This window comes from Lepisma saccharinum, chromosome 7, assembly GCF_977018435.1.
Source record: "Lepisma saccharinum chromosome 7, izLepSacc3.1, whole genome shotgun sequence".
Classification (NCBI taxonomy): Eukaryota; Metazoa; Arthropoda; class Insecta; order Zygentoma; family Lepismatidae; genus Lepisma; species Lepisma saccharinum.
Window position 1 is genome coordinate 9,261,886 of NC_139235.1, and position 17,562 is coordinate 9,279,447.

Below are 17,562 nucleotides of genomic sequence, written 5' to 3' on the forward strand. Positions count from 1 at the left end.
TAAGAAGAAAAAGAAGCAATGTACATTGACCATCAACAAGGTAGTAATATTTTATATTCGTTATCAAGGGATGTAGTTTGTTAGACGTAAACTTTATGCTCAAATAAGCTAATATCTACTGCACCTACAATTATAATGGGAGAAGTACTAAATTGTCCACCAACTAAAAGTGGAATCCTTGGATTCCAAAACGCAGAGGTGCAACAACGAATTTTGTCGGTGGGGGGGGCAAGTACCAGGGTAAAAGTACCAATAGCTGTAGTAGTAGAAAAAATGACATTATTATTATTATTATTAGTAGTAGTAGTAGTAGTAGTAGTAGTAGTAGTAGTAGTAGCAGCATCAAAAACGTTATCATCCTCTTCAATTACGCAAAAAGGGGGTAGAAGTCGGTGCTAAAGTATTTGCTTGGTCAAACTATTTGAAATATCTTTTCAACACGTTCAATTTCACATTAGCTAATAATGGAAAACAATCACACAAACTGTATTTTTGAATGGCAGAAAATGCACGATAAATGCATTCTGATTATAATTCTTTTCGTACACATGACATGTATAACTTTCATGTACATCATATGTTGAACACATATGCAACATGGAGCGACATAAAATAAGAAAATACATATGCAACATGCTGCCACTAAATTGTGTACAAATTCAAAATTTATTCAATACATATATGTACAACAGATGTATATTGCCTAAATATATTACATTACAGAAAACAATTGTATTGCGAGAAAAGCGTATATGAAAATTTTTAGATCCAATTTTTCCAAACTGAAAAGAATATTGATTTAATATGACGCAAATAATTTCACGGGGCGCAATGGCATTCTCTCTTTTATAGCTTTTTTTAAAAATTTAGATCGCTCAGCGTCCATGTCCGACTCCCGCCGCCCCCTAACTACGGCTCTGAACTTGACGAGATTGAGAAAACCAGACAGTGCGAGCGAAGCGTGCAAGAAAATTTTACGAAATGTATTTTTATTTGCACAATATTTGAAATCAATGGGGGGGCAATTGCTCCTATGTGCCCCCTGGAAATGCCCTTGGCCGTCAACGTTTGCCCCCTTAGAATTGACTTCCGTCGAAGGTTTGGGGGGCAATGCCTCCCTGCTCCCCTGTAGTTGCGCCACTGTCAAAACGACAGCGTGGGCACTAGTCTGTTTGACAAAGGAAAGTTTATTTAACCACGACACGATACAATCAGCGATTCACGAATCAATGAAAAATAATTTTTGAAATTGACTGACATATTCAAAATTGTAGCACAGTACTATTGTACTTTGATTGTTTTGTCTTCATAACCACGAAATTTATGCCTCGTCAATATATTTCCCCCTTTTAAAAGCTTCTACGTTCTATTTAGTGAACATATTTCCATTTCCAAGCTGACTTCAAGCTACTCTAAATACTCCTGTTCGCGGTGCAGATTTCCATGACGGTTTCCAAGAAGATCAGTGAATGGAATGTTGTTTTCCAAATCCAAACTGTCCTTGCAGACAAGAGGGTGGGGGTAGGGGCTTTGAACGCCTGCGGGGCAAGTCTTTCTCATCTATGGAATTCCGGTAATTGTGACGTAGTGAAATCGAGTCCAACATCTCTGTGCAGAGAATGAAGTGATACAACTCAGATGCTTGTATATTATCATTGTTATAGTGTGATAAACAACAAGAAATAAAGACGGAGCAGTTGCATCTTCCATTGATAAGGTGTTTATAAAGTGAACGCTACTGTCAGTGGCCCACCCACAATACTGTATATGACACGATTTTTGTGACAGCGTATAGTTAAAATAATAAATATATTAAAAATAATAATTATACTTGATGTAAATTAATTATGCAATATATAACTCAAATAATCTTAGTCCAAAATGATACTCATTGTTAAACCTTATTGCTTAATAAAGAAAATTTATTATTATTATCATTATTATTAACTTTCTTCACATGAATGAGTTAACAATTTCGTGTCATTTCAATGTATGAAATGCACGTGGTAAAGGAACCAGTCATTTCTTCAAACATCGCTAACTCTCTACGGAGGGCAACCCTCATGAGGGCAGACCTCACCCTCACCCTCCGAAGACTTGTGAGGGTGAGGGTGTGTGAGGGAGAGGGCGAGATCGATCCGTGAGGGTGAGGGCGAAAGGAGAGTTGTGAGGGTGAGGGCGAGGGCGAAAGGCAAATCGTGAGGGTGAGGGCGTGTGAGGGTGAGGGCGACTTGTGAGCCGTGAGGGTGAGGGCGTGTGAGGGTGAGGACGAGAGGCAAGTCGTGAGGGTGAGGGCGTGTGAGGGTGAGGGCGAAAGGCGAGTCGTGAGGGTGAGGGCGTGTGAGGGTGAGGGCGAAGCCGAGCTGTGAGGGTGAGGGCGTGTGAGGGTGAGGGCGAAGCCGAGCTGTGAGGGTGAGGGCGTGTGAGGGTGAGGGCGACTGGTGAGTCGTGAGGGTGAGGGCCTGTGAGGGTGAGGGCGAAAGGCAAATCGTGAGGGTGAGGGCGTGTGAGGGTGAGGGCGAAGCCGAGCCGTGAGGGTGAGGGCGTGTGAGGGTGAGGGCGACTGCTGAGTCGTGAGGGTGAGGGTGTGTGAGGGCGAGGGCGAAACGCAAATTGTGAGGGTGAGGGCATGTGAGGGTGAGGGCGAAGCCGAGCCGTGAGGGTGAGGGCGTGTGAGGGTGAGGGCGATAGGCAAATCGTGAGGGTGAGGGCGTGTGAGGGTGAGGGCGAAGCCGAGCCGTGAGGGTGAGGGTGAGGGAGGTTGAACGAAAATGACCACCTCTGCTTACAGCACACCACACACCAATTTTTGCATCATGTAACGGAACTTCGTGTATTATTCGGGGATTTTCAGTGCTCCAGTATCTATTGTTCTGTGAACAAACATGACCACGCAAGTGAAACCATGCCTCATCCGAAAAAATTATTAACTGTGGATCAACAATACCATCTACAATATTCTGCAAAACCCAATTACAGAAATTTACTCTACTTACGTTGTCAGGGGGCCGTAATTCTTGCACTATAGAAACTCTGTACGGTTTTAATTTTAGTAGCTTAGTGGCTGTATGTGCTGATGATTTTGACACGCCCATCTCCTGTGAAACACGGCGTAGAGGTTTGTTTGGAGAACGTTCTAACGCTGCACCAATTTCATCGAGTTTTGCTTCGGTTAGAATCCGTCGTTTTTGCTTAGGTGTTTTAAAATTTAACGATCCAGTTTCTCGTAATTTAAGGACAAGACGTCTAACCGTATCTCTATGTGGAGGTGAAACGCTTGGGAATTTCTGTACAAATTGCCTACACACGTCTCGACACGAGTCTGTTTTCACGTAAGTGTCATACATAAAAATTCTTTGTTCTAACGTGAACCTTGCGGCTGGCATTCCAATCGTCTGATTGACACAACACACATACACACTGCAATAACACAAACAAGTAACGGCAAGTAACCAAGAATAACACTCTTACGCACAGTATGAAATTAACACGCTCTTGGTTTACATCTGCCTGCCACTATATTCACAGCTCTGTAGTCGCGAAGGAACAAAAAACTTGAGCTAGGAGATTTTGGATTGCAAGGAAGCTCACGAACACCATTAGCTTTTAACGGTTCGTCTGCAGCGTAATCTTGATACAATGTTGCACATTCGAAACCTCCAAACGATCCCCATCGACACAAAACTCTTTCAAGGATATAAACTTAAGCAGGACGTTACTGGTCAAAACTATGATTAAAATGTTTTACAGAGTATTATCTGGAACTTGGAAGAATTACAGAAGAACTTTTGCGTGTTATAACACAGGTTAGTGCTCGTTTTGCAAGATGTCCACAAAAATAAGCGGGCATTACAGGCCTCAAATGTTGGCATCTCCGTCAGCGCCGCCCGCCACGTTTCTCCCGATCTCTCGGCTGCAGATCGAAATGGATGCACTGTAGTAAATTTCCAAGACTGGGTTACGCTACTCACTCGAAGCATCCCAATTTCCTCACGATGGTAAGTTGCCACCGGCCCTAGACACAGGCCGAGAACCCAGAGACTGAACCCAGGCAGACTCGAACCCATGCCATCCTGCAGTCAGAGTCCAAAGCACAGCACCTTAGACTGCACAGCCATGGTGGAGGACGTGATACCAGATATGGAACTCTTTTCTTGTACATTTTGCTCTTCAAGTTTCAGTATTTATTGTAATTAACATGGTTAAATTTAACATTAGTTATTGTTTTTCGTTGGGAATGTGAATTCACCTCAGATTTCATTTTGGACCCATTTATATCTGAGATGCTGACACTGCAAGGTCCTGTCAGGCATTCCGTTATGAGTGCATGTTATACTCAATTCCTTACACAGCAGTGGTTCCTGCTTTACAAGAATGGTGATGGTTACAGGACCTTTCTTCATATCAGATGGAACATCCACGCACGTTTGTCGACAAGTAAAGGACCTGCTTTGTGTCAACTTTGGCGATGATCTTGTTATCTCCAGAGGTTTACCAGATTCTTGGCCGTTCGCCATTCCTCGGACTAGAATCCACGTGAATTCCAGCTGTGGAGATTTCTGGAAGATCGTCTTTATCAGGACAGTATAACATGGCATGTCACTCTCACTTCCTGGGAAACATTTCAAGTTGATCATGCTGTCTTATGTTTCCAAAGGTTCATTTACAGTGCGAGCAAATTGAACACTGCTGTACTGGCATTAACTGAAAACAAAATTTTGCATGTTTGACTTCTCCTTCTTGTTATTTCAGCACCAAAGTTCCACCAGTGGCAGAAATTATCACCAATATTTTTTGCTTCACTGTGACCTGCATAACATCTATACCACGTTTCTATGCAATCTGTTGCTTTGAACAGGCTCCAGCGATTCCCAAGTAGGGGAATTGTAACTCTAACTACCTTGTATAAAGATTGATAGAAAATATATTGAGAAAAACAATACATGTACAATTTACTTTTTGAAATTGTAAAAATAGATGAAGCTTCAGTTTCTAAAATAAAAACAAAAGTAGCATCACCTACACAATACAATGTGCTCTAATAAACAAAGGACTTTGAAAATCAAAATATTTACAAATTAATTTTCTTTTGCAATTTTCATGTTCCTTCCCAATTCTGTATCTTATATAAAAGACCAATAAAGCAAATATGTTGTGAGAAGCAATAAATCTCTTTTGAAAAAAGGATAGTGTCAAACTTTGTGGAATTGTTTTTGAATTTGATTTGTACTTCATTTTACTAAATATTTGGTTCAAAACACTTATGTGCAAAGGAGTTAAGCACAATAAATACGAGGGGGTATCCAAAAGTTTTAATTATAATAAAGAAGTTATAGATATATTTACATGAAACTTTTTGTGCATAATTAGTGTCATTGCCATGCATACTTGTGCAAATATCAAATCTTTGTCTAAAGTAGTTTTCTTTTCACAGACTGTATAAGACATCAACCTGCATGATGAACAAAATTGAAGCCCGAAGTGTCAAAGTTCCTCCATTTGAAGGGCAACAACGCATGCCAAATCCACGACGAAATGAAAGCTGTCTATGGGAATGAAAGCCCATCATATGACACGGTTGTGAGGTGGAAGAGGAACTTTCAAAGTGGTCACATGTCCCTGACAGACGAGCCACGAGCGGGTAGACCCTCAATCAAGGATGATCTTGCCATGGTGAAGAAAGTGGAGGCCGTTATCCTCGACGACAGAAGATAGACCATGGAAAGAGTGATGGCGGAGACTGGACTAAGTTACGGAAGTGCGTGGAGGATTATTCATGAGGAAATGCACATGAATAAGGTGTCTGCACGCTGGGTACCTCGCTTGTTGACACCTCTTCAAAAGCAAACTCTCCACGACTTTTCCCAGCAGAATTTGACTCTGTTGGAGCGGAATGAAGATGATTTTTTCGTCTCATCACTATGGACGAGTGCTGGGTATACCTCTACGATCCGGAGACCAAAGAAATGAACAAGGAGTAGAAACATCCATCCCCCCCCCCTCCCAAGAAGGCGAAGGTCCAGAAATCTGCCGGGAAGGTGATGCTGTCCGTTTTTTGGGATAGCCGCAGGGTAATCTTAACCGATTACCTTCCGAAGGGCGAGACCCTCAACAGCGATTACTACTGCAACCTTCTGGAGAAACTGTGTGATGCATTGAAACAAAAACGTCGTGGCATGATCAGCAAAGACGTCCGTCTCCTGGCCGACAATGCACCCGTCCATACGGCCCAAGCATCCGTAGTCGCCACCCACCGGTTAGGCTATGAACTTTTGCAGCATCCACCTTATGAAGAAACCACTTCGTGGTCGGCGATTTGACGACAAAGAGGATGTCATTTTCGAAGTGGAACAGTGGTTTTCGAGCAAAGTGGAGGACTTCTACAAAAAGGGCTTGAAACAGGTGAAGAAACGTAGGCAAAAATGTGTGACTCTGCAGGGAAACTACGTGGAGAAGAACTAACTTTGACCACTACAAGTGACTATTGAATGTTTTTTATTTCATGGTGATAATTAAAACTTTTGGATACCCCCTCGTACATTAAGAACAAAGAAACCAGTTTTTTTTATATATACTAGAAAATCCCAAGTGTATCAGACACTATGATATCAGTTATGTTACAAAGATAATATGACACCAATTAAGGGTTAAAATCCCCTGACATCATGGCAATTAAGGGTTAAAATCCCCTGACATCGTGGTGGCAAACAGCAGAGCTATGTGCAGAAATATCTGCTTAAAATGACTTTCGGATAGTGTGTTCCACATAGCTCATATGGCACAAAGAGAAAGTTCTCGGTAATTATCTGCAAGTACAATAGCAGAAAGAAAACTATTGTCTTTTTTTTCAATGAGAAAAATAAATCCACTTGAACACTTCTCAGTAATTTAAATTAAGCTAAATAATTATACATTATAACATGGCACTTTACTATACCAATACAAAACAGTTGTTCTACAAATATTTTTAGGTTTATTAATGTAGTTATTGGCATTTTCATTAAGTGTATTACTGTTCAAAGTAGTAGTCTCCATTTCCATTCTACATTTTAAATTAACCGATGATCCTGCAATTTGCATAATCAAGTGTTGTGTTCGTAAATTTGACATTTAAGGCGAAGAGGGACAATTATGCACCAGGCATGCATTTATTCCAATATCGTCAGAATGAGAAATGCTACTAAAAAGATCTCCGGCAGAAATGAAGAGAATGAATTTCTCCCCATGTGGCAAGTGGAAGCGGTTTCCTAAGTTGATTATTAAGCCTTATACGATTTTTGAAAAATATGATGAATTAGTATTTACCGAATCCCATGTATTCCTTATGGGACATCAACTTCAACTTCAAGTTCAAGTTACGGCTCATCAAATGGGAGTTTCGACTTTTCCTACTGCTATGACATAGTTCTACGTGTCCTTTTTCCGTCCATGTACTTTTCTACGTCATCGGATGTTTGATATTCCCGAGAGAACGAATAAAATAATGGTCCCATAAGCCTAGTGCATTTATCCTTGCCTCCTACGGCCATCCTGGCAGTGTTGCCAAACCTGATGTGCATAATAGAGCTAAATTTCACCATTAATATAGCTAAAGAGGACTTTCAAGGAGCTAGATTAACGAAGGCTGCATAAAGTGCCTACTAGGGTAATTTTAGTAGTCAGAGGGGTGGGGGTGCTGCTATTACCGTTAGCTTTAAAGTGATGGCAATTTATTCTTTCTTAGTTTTCACCGCCTAGATTTGGCGGCATCACCCATCTCAATAATCCAATGATGTTAATATAAAATCGAAAATAAAGGGTTCCCGGATAACAAAATTGTCATCTTCATCTTAGCCACAGCGCTATATATAAAAATACATGGGGAGGAAACAAAAGGTGGGTGACGCAGCCTATAGCTATACGAATATCACGTCACGTGCAAAATGTACTCATGGCAAAAGTTGGTATTTTTGGGCCGGAGCCAGTGGTGGCATCATAGTGGGGCAGAGGGCGGGTGCCACAGTTCACAGTCAAACGAGTGCACGAAAGAGCCAGATTTGGCTCCAAAAGAGCGAAGTTGGCAACAGTGATCAGCAGCTGCCCCAGCGAGAAAGACCAAGGGGAAATTGTCCCTCCTCGCCTTAAAGCTTATTTTGCATTTTGTAAAAAAATATAGTAGAAATATGAAATTCACAACCTTTAGAAACTTCAAAAGTTAACATTACATTTCATATTTCCATAGAAAATTAAAATATGGATGCCCCTACAGATTAACAAATTTTCTTTATCATCTACTTTCCTCCATATTCACTGATGCCCATATGGCACACATATTCAGATGAAACAATTAAGACTGCCATTACCTAATAATTACCATGAAGCATGAATTAATTCCATCTTTATAACAGTAGTGGGTACAGGGTGAGTCTGTAACTTTGTAATAGCCTAACCATTTTGAAATCCAGAACAAAATGCAAAAACAAATTGCTATCAGATGAAAATTCCGTGGGGTAAGATGAATCATGTAATTATGAAAATCCAAAGAGGGTTTTTTTAATTTCATTCTCCAATTTCAATACATTAGTCTGTTTACAAAGTTGGTAATTCATTGAAACAGTATAACATTTTTTTTGGACACCCCATTCGTTAACAGTTGACCAAACTCACAAAAACAATGTTTGCTACACAAGTTGTTAAAAATTAGGGATGGGCCGATATGAAATTTTGGCCGATACCGATAACCGATATTCTACCAATCCGATATAAAATTAGAAATGGTCCTTGAAAAACCTGAAATGTTCATTGATCTCCTTAATAAATGTGTGTTTTGAGGTGACTGCAGTGCAAGAGAAGCTAAATATTTAGACATTTACTTTATAGAAAGAAGAGCATGAAAATTATCCATAAAAATTACAAAAAATGGCAGAATTTTGCACTAAATTATATGATATTTATTGATATATCGGATCGGTAAAATAATCGGTAATTTTACCGATAAACCAATACACCAATATGCCTATATCGGCTGATACCGATAGAGTACCAATTAATCGGTCCCATCCCTATTAAAAATATAGACACCTATCCAGGGTTGTGCAATTAAGTGTAAAAAATGTTTTCTACATGACACATAAATTACACGTAAAACATGCATAAAATAGTAAAAAATGTAAAGTACATAAAAGCTAGAAAAAAATTAAAAGAAAACAGTTTTTTGCGATGGTTATTGTTATGTATGCCAGTGGAAGAAAACAAAAAAACCTTTAGAAAACTTTCCTTCCGAATTTGTATGTGCTCTTGTATTGGGAATTTTACAAATTACCATATTTATATTCATATCATAATTAGCCTATGCAAATGTACAATACGGATGGAAAAAATAATTTGAAGCTGTTACTAAAACGTTAAAATCAAATCCAAATATATAGTTGTTAATCGTTGTTATGTGCAATTTCAAAAAATATGTGAAAGAATAGTCAGTTGTATTTTCAAAAATTTGTTAGTGAGGGTGAAGGTATGAGGTGGCTGCATAAAAAATCTTCAGAAAATAATGATTTTGTTTTGAAATATGTAATAAAATTCAAGTTTAAAATGTAATATAATATTACTATTTACAAAAGAAAATTACTGTTTTTTACATCTGTGTAAAACTGGTTCTCTACACGAAGTAGCCAACCCTGGACCTATCAAATGAACTGTCAGGTGACTGTCGTTACCATGTGAAATTTTCAAGGTGCCCCTCCTACCTTGCCACCACATAAGTTCACAATTTCAATTCACTCCAAGGGTTGGTATGAAGTAACATTGACTATGATTCAATTTAATATCCATTTTGAAACTACTAGCCTGTTACGAAGATACAGACTCACTCTGCATACAAAACTACTTACAATTCCACTGCAAATCTCTCCAATTATAATCAGACACTCACATCATTCAATGGGTGGATGACCTGCTGAAACCTTGGATACATGTTCATTTAATAGTTCATGTTTTTATTCATACTTAATCAACTTTTACAGAAATAGGTCAAGATTATCAGGAATTACAACTACTGCTTATGCACTTTAAGAATCACAATATGCTGTTTATTTCTACATTTACAAGTTAAAAAAGTTGTCTGTATTCCACAAACTATCATCTTAAGTGAAGACACAATAGTGTCTAATGACATTATATGTACTGACTGCTTCCTCAGTACAACGCGTACACTGATCACTAGAAAACAAAGAATATTATTCTTGTTTTATACACGACTGGTGTCCTTATGTACAAGTCACTGTAGGATAATAACCACACTGTTTAAACACTGTTTATGGTCATGGAAAAACACACACTCACTGCTGCAGTATCATGCACAACATTCTGTCTTCACAGAAATAAAAAAAAGAAAAAGGAAAATAATAGTTTGGCAATATCGGAAATAGCCTGGCATGTTCTTCCGTGTGCATTCTTAAACCTGCAAAGAAATGAATCATGAATTACACTTGGTTGCAAAATGTTCAGTAATTGGTGCAAATTGTGACACTATAAGGTCATAGTTAACACGTTCGCTTTAAGATGACAATCTGTGCTCACATGCTGCTTCATGAAATGCGATAGATAACACTGGTCGACATGGGTTTCGATGTCTTGTAGATGACTATTGTCTCTGAATAATTTCAGCATGCTGATTCCAAAAATGAAATCCATTTTTCCTATCACGTCAGAAATTTTCAGAATTTCATAATCAAATTATGGTACAGTATTCAAACACATTTCGGTTCTTTCCTAATCAATAAGCGATTCTGGAAGTATTTTCAATGCTGTCATGAAAATAACATCCATTCTTCCCATCACGTCAGGATTTTTCACAATTTCACAATAAAATGTGTAGTTCCATTATTTCCTCAATAGATGGCACTGTTTTAATGGTGGTAACATTGATTTTCTATGATAAAATCCTCTAATTTTGTACCATAAATGTATGTAAAAATGTGTGCATTTAATCCACCTTCACAAGACACATTAGCATGAAAATTATATTGACTTTAATTATGTAATTTTATTTTCGAAATCCACCATGAGAATTTTCTGCACAAAATGTCCAATCCTCAATGTTATAATATCGTGGGTTGATTGAACTTAGTGACATGGAGAAAAATCCTTACCTAGGGAAAAATGCTGACGTGCTGAGTAGAAACTGATGTCATTTCTGTGATCAGCATTCAAAATACTTCCAGAATCACCTAATGGTTTCAAAACAACTGAAATTTCCCTTTTGTTGCATTATGCAATAAATGGAATTTAATGGCGAATATGAGAATTTTGATTGTGAAAATATGAAAAATTCTGACGTGGTGGGAAAAAAATGGTTGTTATTTTCATGATCAGCATTGAAAATACTTCCAGAAACACAAATTGATTTGAAAACATCGGAACTTTCTTCTGAAATTGTCGACCAGTGTAATTGATTGATTGAATTGGTAATTATTACGAACCCTGAATTGTGGCCTTTTTTGTGAATTTCAATACATTTTATGCTTAAAAGTCGAAAGAAAAAAAAGTGAAAATTCAGACAAGCGGGGAGGTACTTGAAAAGAAGAAGTAATGAACTGCAGTCTTGAAACGACAGAAAAACAGCTGGGATTGGATATGTCACCCAATGCAAGTCCTGTGCCTCAAAGGGCTATTGCACTATAGAGTATACTTTTTGTAAGTGTTGCTAGTGAGTACAGATTTTTCAGTCAGTGACATAACAAAAATGATTGTGTTGTATCCATAAAATAATAATAATAAGCATTCAAATTAGATCAATTATGATCTACTTTTATAATTTTACTTGGAAATATATAGGCATGTATAATATGAAGGATAACAGGAGTACAAATGTGGCACAGTCATGTACTGTAATTAATGTAAACCTTTAATGCATAAAAAAATATGTATATCTTTGACTGACCCATAGTCAGAACATGAAATATGTGGTTAGGACAAAAATTTTCAGCACCAGGGAAGAGTACTCACAGTGAACATGTTAATTCAGTGATTAATACACTGACATGAAGCATAAGGTCAAGCTGGAAAGCCTGAAGCCTACCTAATGGGTAGATTATCTTACCTGAATTTAGTGGTGTTTTTTTAATGATGAGAGGTACTGTTTTGTTCAGTTAGCACAAAGAGAAGATGGGAAGACAGAGATCCATGCAGCTTGGGGTCAAAGAAGTAACCAAAGCCAGAATTTTACATGGGCTCTCACGGAAATATTGCTTTCTACATACATTTTAATTAATATTTGTGCGAGAACCAGAGAAACGTAACTCCAAAAATGCACTTTCTTTTTTTTTTTCTAACATATCTACACACCCTGAAGCACCAGATTAACATATCTCCATCTCTTCTTAGCGGTAAATTGAAGTCCTGTATCTCCAATTTACTGATTTGGAGATACGTTGATCTGACTCTAAATAGAGCTCTCCAACATGAGTAGATACATTAAAAAAGAAATGAACACTGCATTTTTGGGGTTACGTTCCACTCGTTCTCACACTGCATGAACTACATCAACAGAAGAAAAAAAGGTTGAAAAACTGGCTGTTACAAACAATGCTAGAACACTGCTCTGGTTAGCGAAAACTTGAAGAGTAAATATTTCCATTCTCTATAAGAAATAAATGGATGCCAAAACACATTTATTAATGATATTTTTAACTAGTTTTAGCTAGCTTAAAAATAGAATTAGAGATCTGCTTACAACTGCAATGTGACCACAAATGCATAATCTTGAACTCAAGTATTTTTCTAATACTCATGAGTAGGGGATTTTGATTACCTTAAAATTGACAAAAAATGACCTTCAAAAAATGCATTTATGACCTAATACATGCAAGAAAAGGCCCTATAAACTTAGAAAAGTGACCTAAAAATTCTGAAATATTTGTAAAACAAATTTATAAACTACCAAGAGAAATTACAAATTAATGTTACAGTATCTATCACATGTTAATTGTGTATGGTAGTACAAGTAAGTAAGTTCACTGTTTGTCATATTTTACACTTTAAGTACCGAGTTGCAGTACAAAACGAAAACCATATGAAAATTTTCAAAAGTGAACAATTGACGGTTTTCGGACAAGAGAGCCTTGTACACGGAAAAATTTCTTTCGACTTCCACCGACACAAGAGGAGCATTTGAAATAAACAATATCACTTGCTGTTAAGTCACTTTCAATTCCATAGAGTGCAAATTGCTTCCCTGACAAAATGTCCGATACAGATACAAAACTTTGTACCCCTTGATTGTTAACAATAATCCGTCTGGCTACAATATATTTACTGATAGAGGGGAAATCACATTGTCTGAGCTCAATTGTTACACAACAGCTTGTGTCAACAATACTGCACAGAATATCTTTGTTTCTTCAAACACGGTCATTCAGAACTGTGCTGAGATAGGCAATGAGATGAGAGTCGGGAACATCTATCCTTCAAAGGGTTACATTTGCATGTAAAATGCCCCTTCTTTCACCAAAATGTAGAAAAATGCATAAAATGACTTTTAAAAGGCCGAAAAATGACTTAAACTGAAAAGTTTCAATAATGACCTTTACTCCAAAATGGGTCAAAAATTACAAAACAAATCCCCTAACAAAGGCATCCCAATTAAATCACTTACGTATAAAACACATTTTCATCTACTTATGCAATGTTTCTGCCTTACCAAAAAAAGATGCATTTGCATCAAAATCCTAGCCCTACTTATGAGCAATTTAACATAACTGAAATTAACATGCACCTTAGGCGAAACTGTAAGAAACGTAATAGTAGCACTAAAGTTGTATTATACCTTCGTTCCCCCGGTGTCCTCGACAGTTCCCTTCTCAGGCCTATCGTCACCGCAAGAACTGCGCCCCTTCTTGACATCTGGCTCTTCAAGGTTGTCGCCTTTGAAAGGTGGGAACGGCCTCGGCATGTTAGGAAAGCAGTCAGACCCATCCACTGGGTTCTGCGAGCACTGGCCATCTCCCTGGGTGCGCTGGGTGGCCACACGCCACTCGATGGCATTGTACAGGACTTCAGTCTCTTTCGGACTTGCCTGGAAGAAAAAGCATGAATCAAATGAAATAATGCTTCACAAACCTTCAACATTGATTGGAAATTAAATAAATTCTAATATTCATAGTGTTCACATGTGAACATCGTATGGCAAGAGTTTTGTCTTCTTGAATTGCTCTTCTTTTCTTTTGATTTACTAATTCCAACGGTCTCTCACATTTGCCTTTCACCACTATATCACCCACAATTTCACTGCATAACCAAAACTTGGCTGAAATTTCACAGATGGAATGACAGCATATGAACACTGATTGGGCGCCTCCAGGATCACTCAGCAACCCAACATTGTTGAGTAGCAAGAACCCTGGAGGCGCTTGCTACCTGGTTGTTGAGAAGGAGCGACCGCGGCTTCACTCAACATAAAATTCTCTCGCTGCCTGCGGTCAACTGTCGTCTGCAAGTCTGTGGTAGTCTGCTTTGCAACATGGCACGGCGGAACAAGATGCGTGGAGTGAAAAGTATATACTTGCAAGTTTGATTATGTAGCCCAAGTGCACCTCTAGGTCGCGCATCCGATAGATTTAAATAGTAATAACTATTTCGCCACTATATTCTCGGAGAATGAGTCATCTGTCAACGGATAATTATGCACTGGCTTCACCTGAGGTATATTTAAAAAAAATTCCAACTGAATAACGCAGTTAAAAAAAAGTAATGAACCCAAGTAATGAACATTAAGTTTTTTTGGCAAAACGGGTGAGCATGCTCTTGCAAACACGTGTCCAGCTTGAAGTCGAGAGCACCTTTTATATCGCTACCTAAGTTCAGGATTCAAGTTCCGGTATAAACATGGATGTTATTTGATTGATTTAATTCATTTTACTTTGCATTTTTGCCACTTTTGGCTAATCGCGAAGATGAGGATGAGTGATGATATGGTGAAGGAACACTCACAAGGAACAGCATGCCCAGGCCGGGATTCGAATCGGACCCCTGGCGTCGTAGTACGATGTGTTAATCACTCCGGGATGTTATTTGTGAATGTCGAGTACGTGTCCAGCTTCTTTTTGCAAGAAAAATTGGCAACAAGTATCGAGGCTCTTTCCTATGTGAAATATATACTTTTTAAGGAAGCGTGATTCAAAAAATGCATCGTTTAGGAAGTGTGAAATTTGAAAATCCATTGGAAGGAGGGTGGTATTACAATAACTTAAACGATGATCATGCAAAGTTAATCACCAAGACAACTAAACATATTGTGGCATATTCATGTATGAACGCCAGTTCGTACCTGTTTATTTATATTGATTTAATTTACATTTTCTTTTGCAGCTACGAAAGCATAATCAGTAATTCATAATTTAAACTATATCAAACATTATTGCGTGAAAACAACGTGATTTCTTATGGATACAACATCGTTATACAATTTTGCACACATTTTGCAACTTATACTCACTGTTTAACATTTCTGTTCGTAAGCCGCCCTCCGTGGCTACCACGCCAGGGTCACAGGTTTCAATCCCAGCCTGGGCGTTCTTTGTGAGTGTCCTTTCATCAATTTCATCATATCATCACTCGTCCTCATCTTCGCAATTAGCCAAAAGTGGCAGAAAAGCGACGATAAAAAACAAAATTACTGTTCTTAAATCATATTTATTATTGTCCTATTAACAATGGCAGATTGATTGATTTGTTTTATTTTACTTCGCTTTCGTGCCAGTTTTGGTTAATTTGCAAAGATGGGAATGAGTGATGATATGATGAAATTGATGAAAGGACACTCACAAACATTCATGCCCACCACGGGGGCCTATTAACAATGGTATGAAACTATTCAAGGAATAATGATCTTATTTCAAAGCACATTCTCGAAATTAATCTTTCTTTCACTTATAGTGTAGTGTATGTTATAAGTGTTTTAACAAAGGTTTACAACCAATAAGGTCACACGCACACAAAAAAAGCAGAGTATTGTGTCGAACTTGCGCTCCTATACGAAAATAATCTTTAACTTAAAGATACTTATATATCCTTAAATAAAATTGGCCACAACCTTTCTACACTCAATGTCACTCCTCCATGGCCATTACGTATTATTTTGGTCGGAGAAAGAAAATTGTAACCACAGAGAATCTGTTGTAGCTAACCAAAGTTCTCAAATCAGGAATATCAGATTTCCCCCCAATTGTATCTCTAGTCACAGATCTAGATCTACTCATGCTTTACTTCGAGATTAACCACACACGTTCATTGGGAAAATAGCATCCGATATATATGTCATCATCCATTCATAATCCATGAATAGTGGCACTGTATTCAACAGCCCAATACGTCCTGCCATTTTCGCTGCAGACGCCACAAGGCAACGCAATGCGATTTTCGATTGTTATCGGCTGGAACGTCGCTACTTCTCAACTCTGCATCCAGGAAAGGCCATAAAACTGTGTGACGTAGTAGGTCAACATTTGCTACCATGTTGAGCGATCCTGGAGGCGCCCACTGATGATCATGGTCCATTCAACAGCACTGAGCTCGTATGAAGTGTTGGAGCTCGTACGGAGTGTTAATATCAATTTCTTTGACATGTTTGACTTGATTACATGTTATTTTTGTTCTTTAACGTTGCTTTTCTGTCACTTTTAGCTAATCACGACAATGAGAAAGGGTGATGATTAGAGGCACATATTTTTGGTAAATAAAATTTTGATACAAAAATGGAGTCAATTTCGGGTTCAAAAGCGGTAAATAAAATAAAATTTTGGTGTTATAGCGGTGAAAAATTGGATGAAAAGTGGTATATAAGAACACATTTTGGTTTTAAAAATGTGAATATAATCCTAAATTTGATTTAAAAACTACGCTTTTACACAAAATTAATAATTCACTTTCTAATAGCACATTTATGTAGTTATCAGAGTATTAAGTCTATTTCTGTGTAAAGGAGTCCATTTTTGCTTCTCCAATATTAACTCTTTCGCTGCGGTCGTCGCATTTATGCACAGCACGCCAGGTGCCTTGCTCTGCGGAAGTCGCATTATTGCGAGTTCATACTTCCACTCGCTGCGGGTGTCGCATTTCCACAGTATGTTGCTTTTAGTAGCCTTCAGACATCTGTTGATACTATTTGGAACTATTTGAACTTGTAGTTTTGTTTATATCCGTATGATGTCGCTAATTACGCCTCCGTTTAGAATATGAACATTGAGTGCTCTGACATGTCAGTTTCAAATGCATGTTCGAATGTAAACAACATGGCTGCGTCAAGTCGTCAACACTTGTCTGATAATGATGTTACTCAACTGTTGAATCAGAAGGTGAATTAAATTGTGACGATAATAGCGACAGTTTTTATGAGACTTCAAGTGGTGACAGTGATTGTGTAGTGACTGATGAAGAATTTGTACCGCCGTCCATAACATCATGGAGCAGAGTGCAAAACAGCATTGATCTAGGTGCGGGAATTTCAAAATTTTGCAAAATATCATACCACCAGGGACTACAGAATGGTTTGCCAGTGCAAGGAATGACTTTTGTAATTTCTCTATA

General features: G+C 38.2%; 1 protein-coding gene across 2 annotated transcripts in view; it reads right to left on the bottom strand.

Moving 5' to 3' along the window:
• Window positions 1-9,735: 9,735 nt before the first annotated feature.
• Window positions 9,736-17,562, bottom strand: part of RanBP3 (ran-binding protein 3) — a 38,821-nt gene continuing 30,994 nt past the window's right edge. The window contains exons 12-13 of one of the 2 annotated variants that reach the window (XM_083125790.1): window positions 13,805-14,053; window positions 9,736-10,438 (exon numbers count right to left, since the gene is read on the bottom strand). In XM_083125790.1, coding sequence (XP_082981916.1) covers window positions 10,433-10,438; window positions 13,805-14,053 — 255 coding nt within the window. In that variant the 3' untranslated portion in view covers window positions 9,736-10,432. The remainder of the gene's footprint in view (window positions 10,439-13,804; window positions 14,054-17,562) is intronic. The other variant, XM_083125789.1, reaches the window with a different exon arrangement.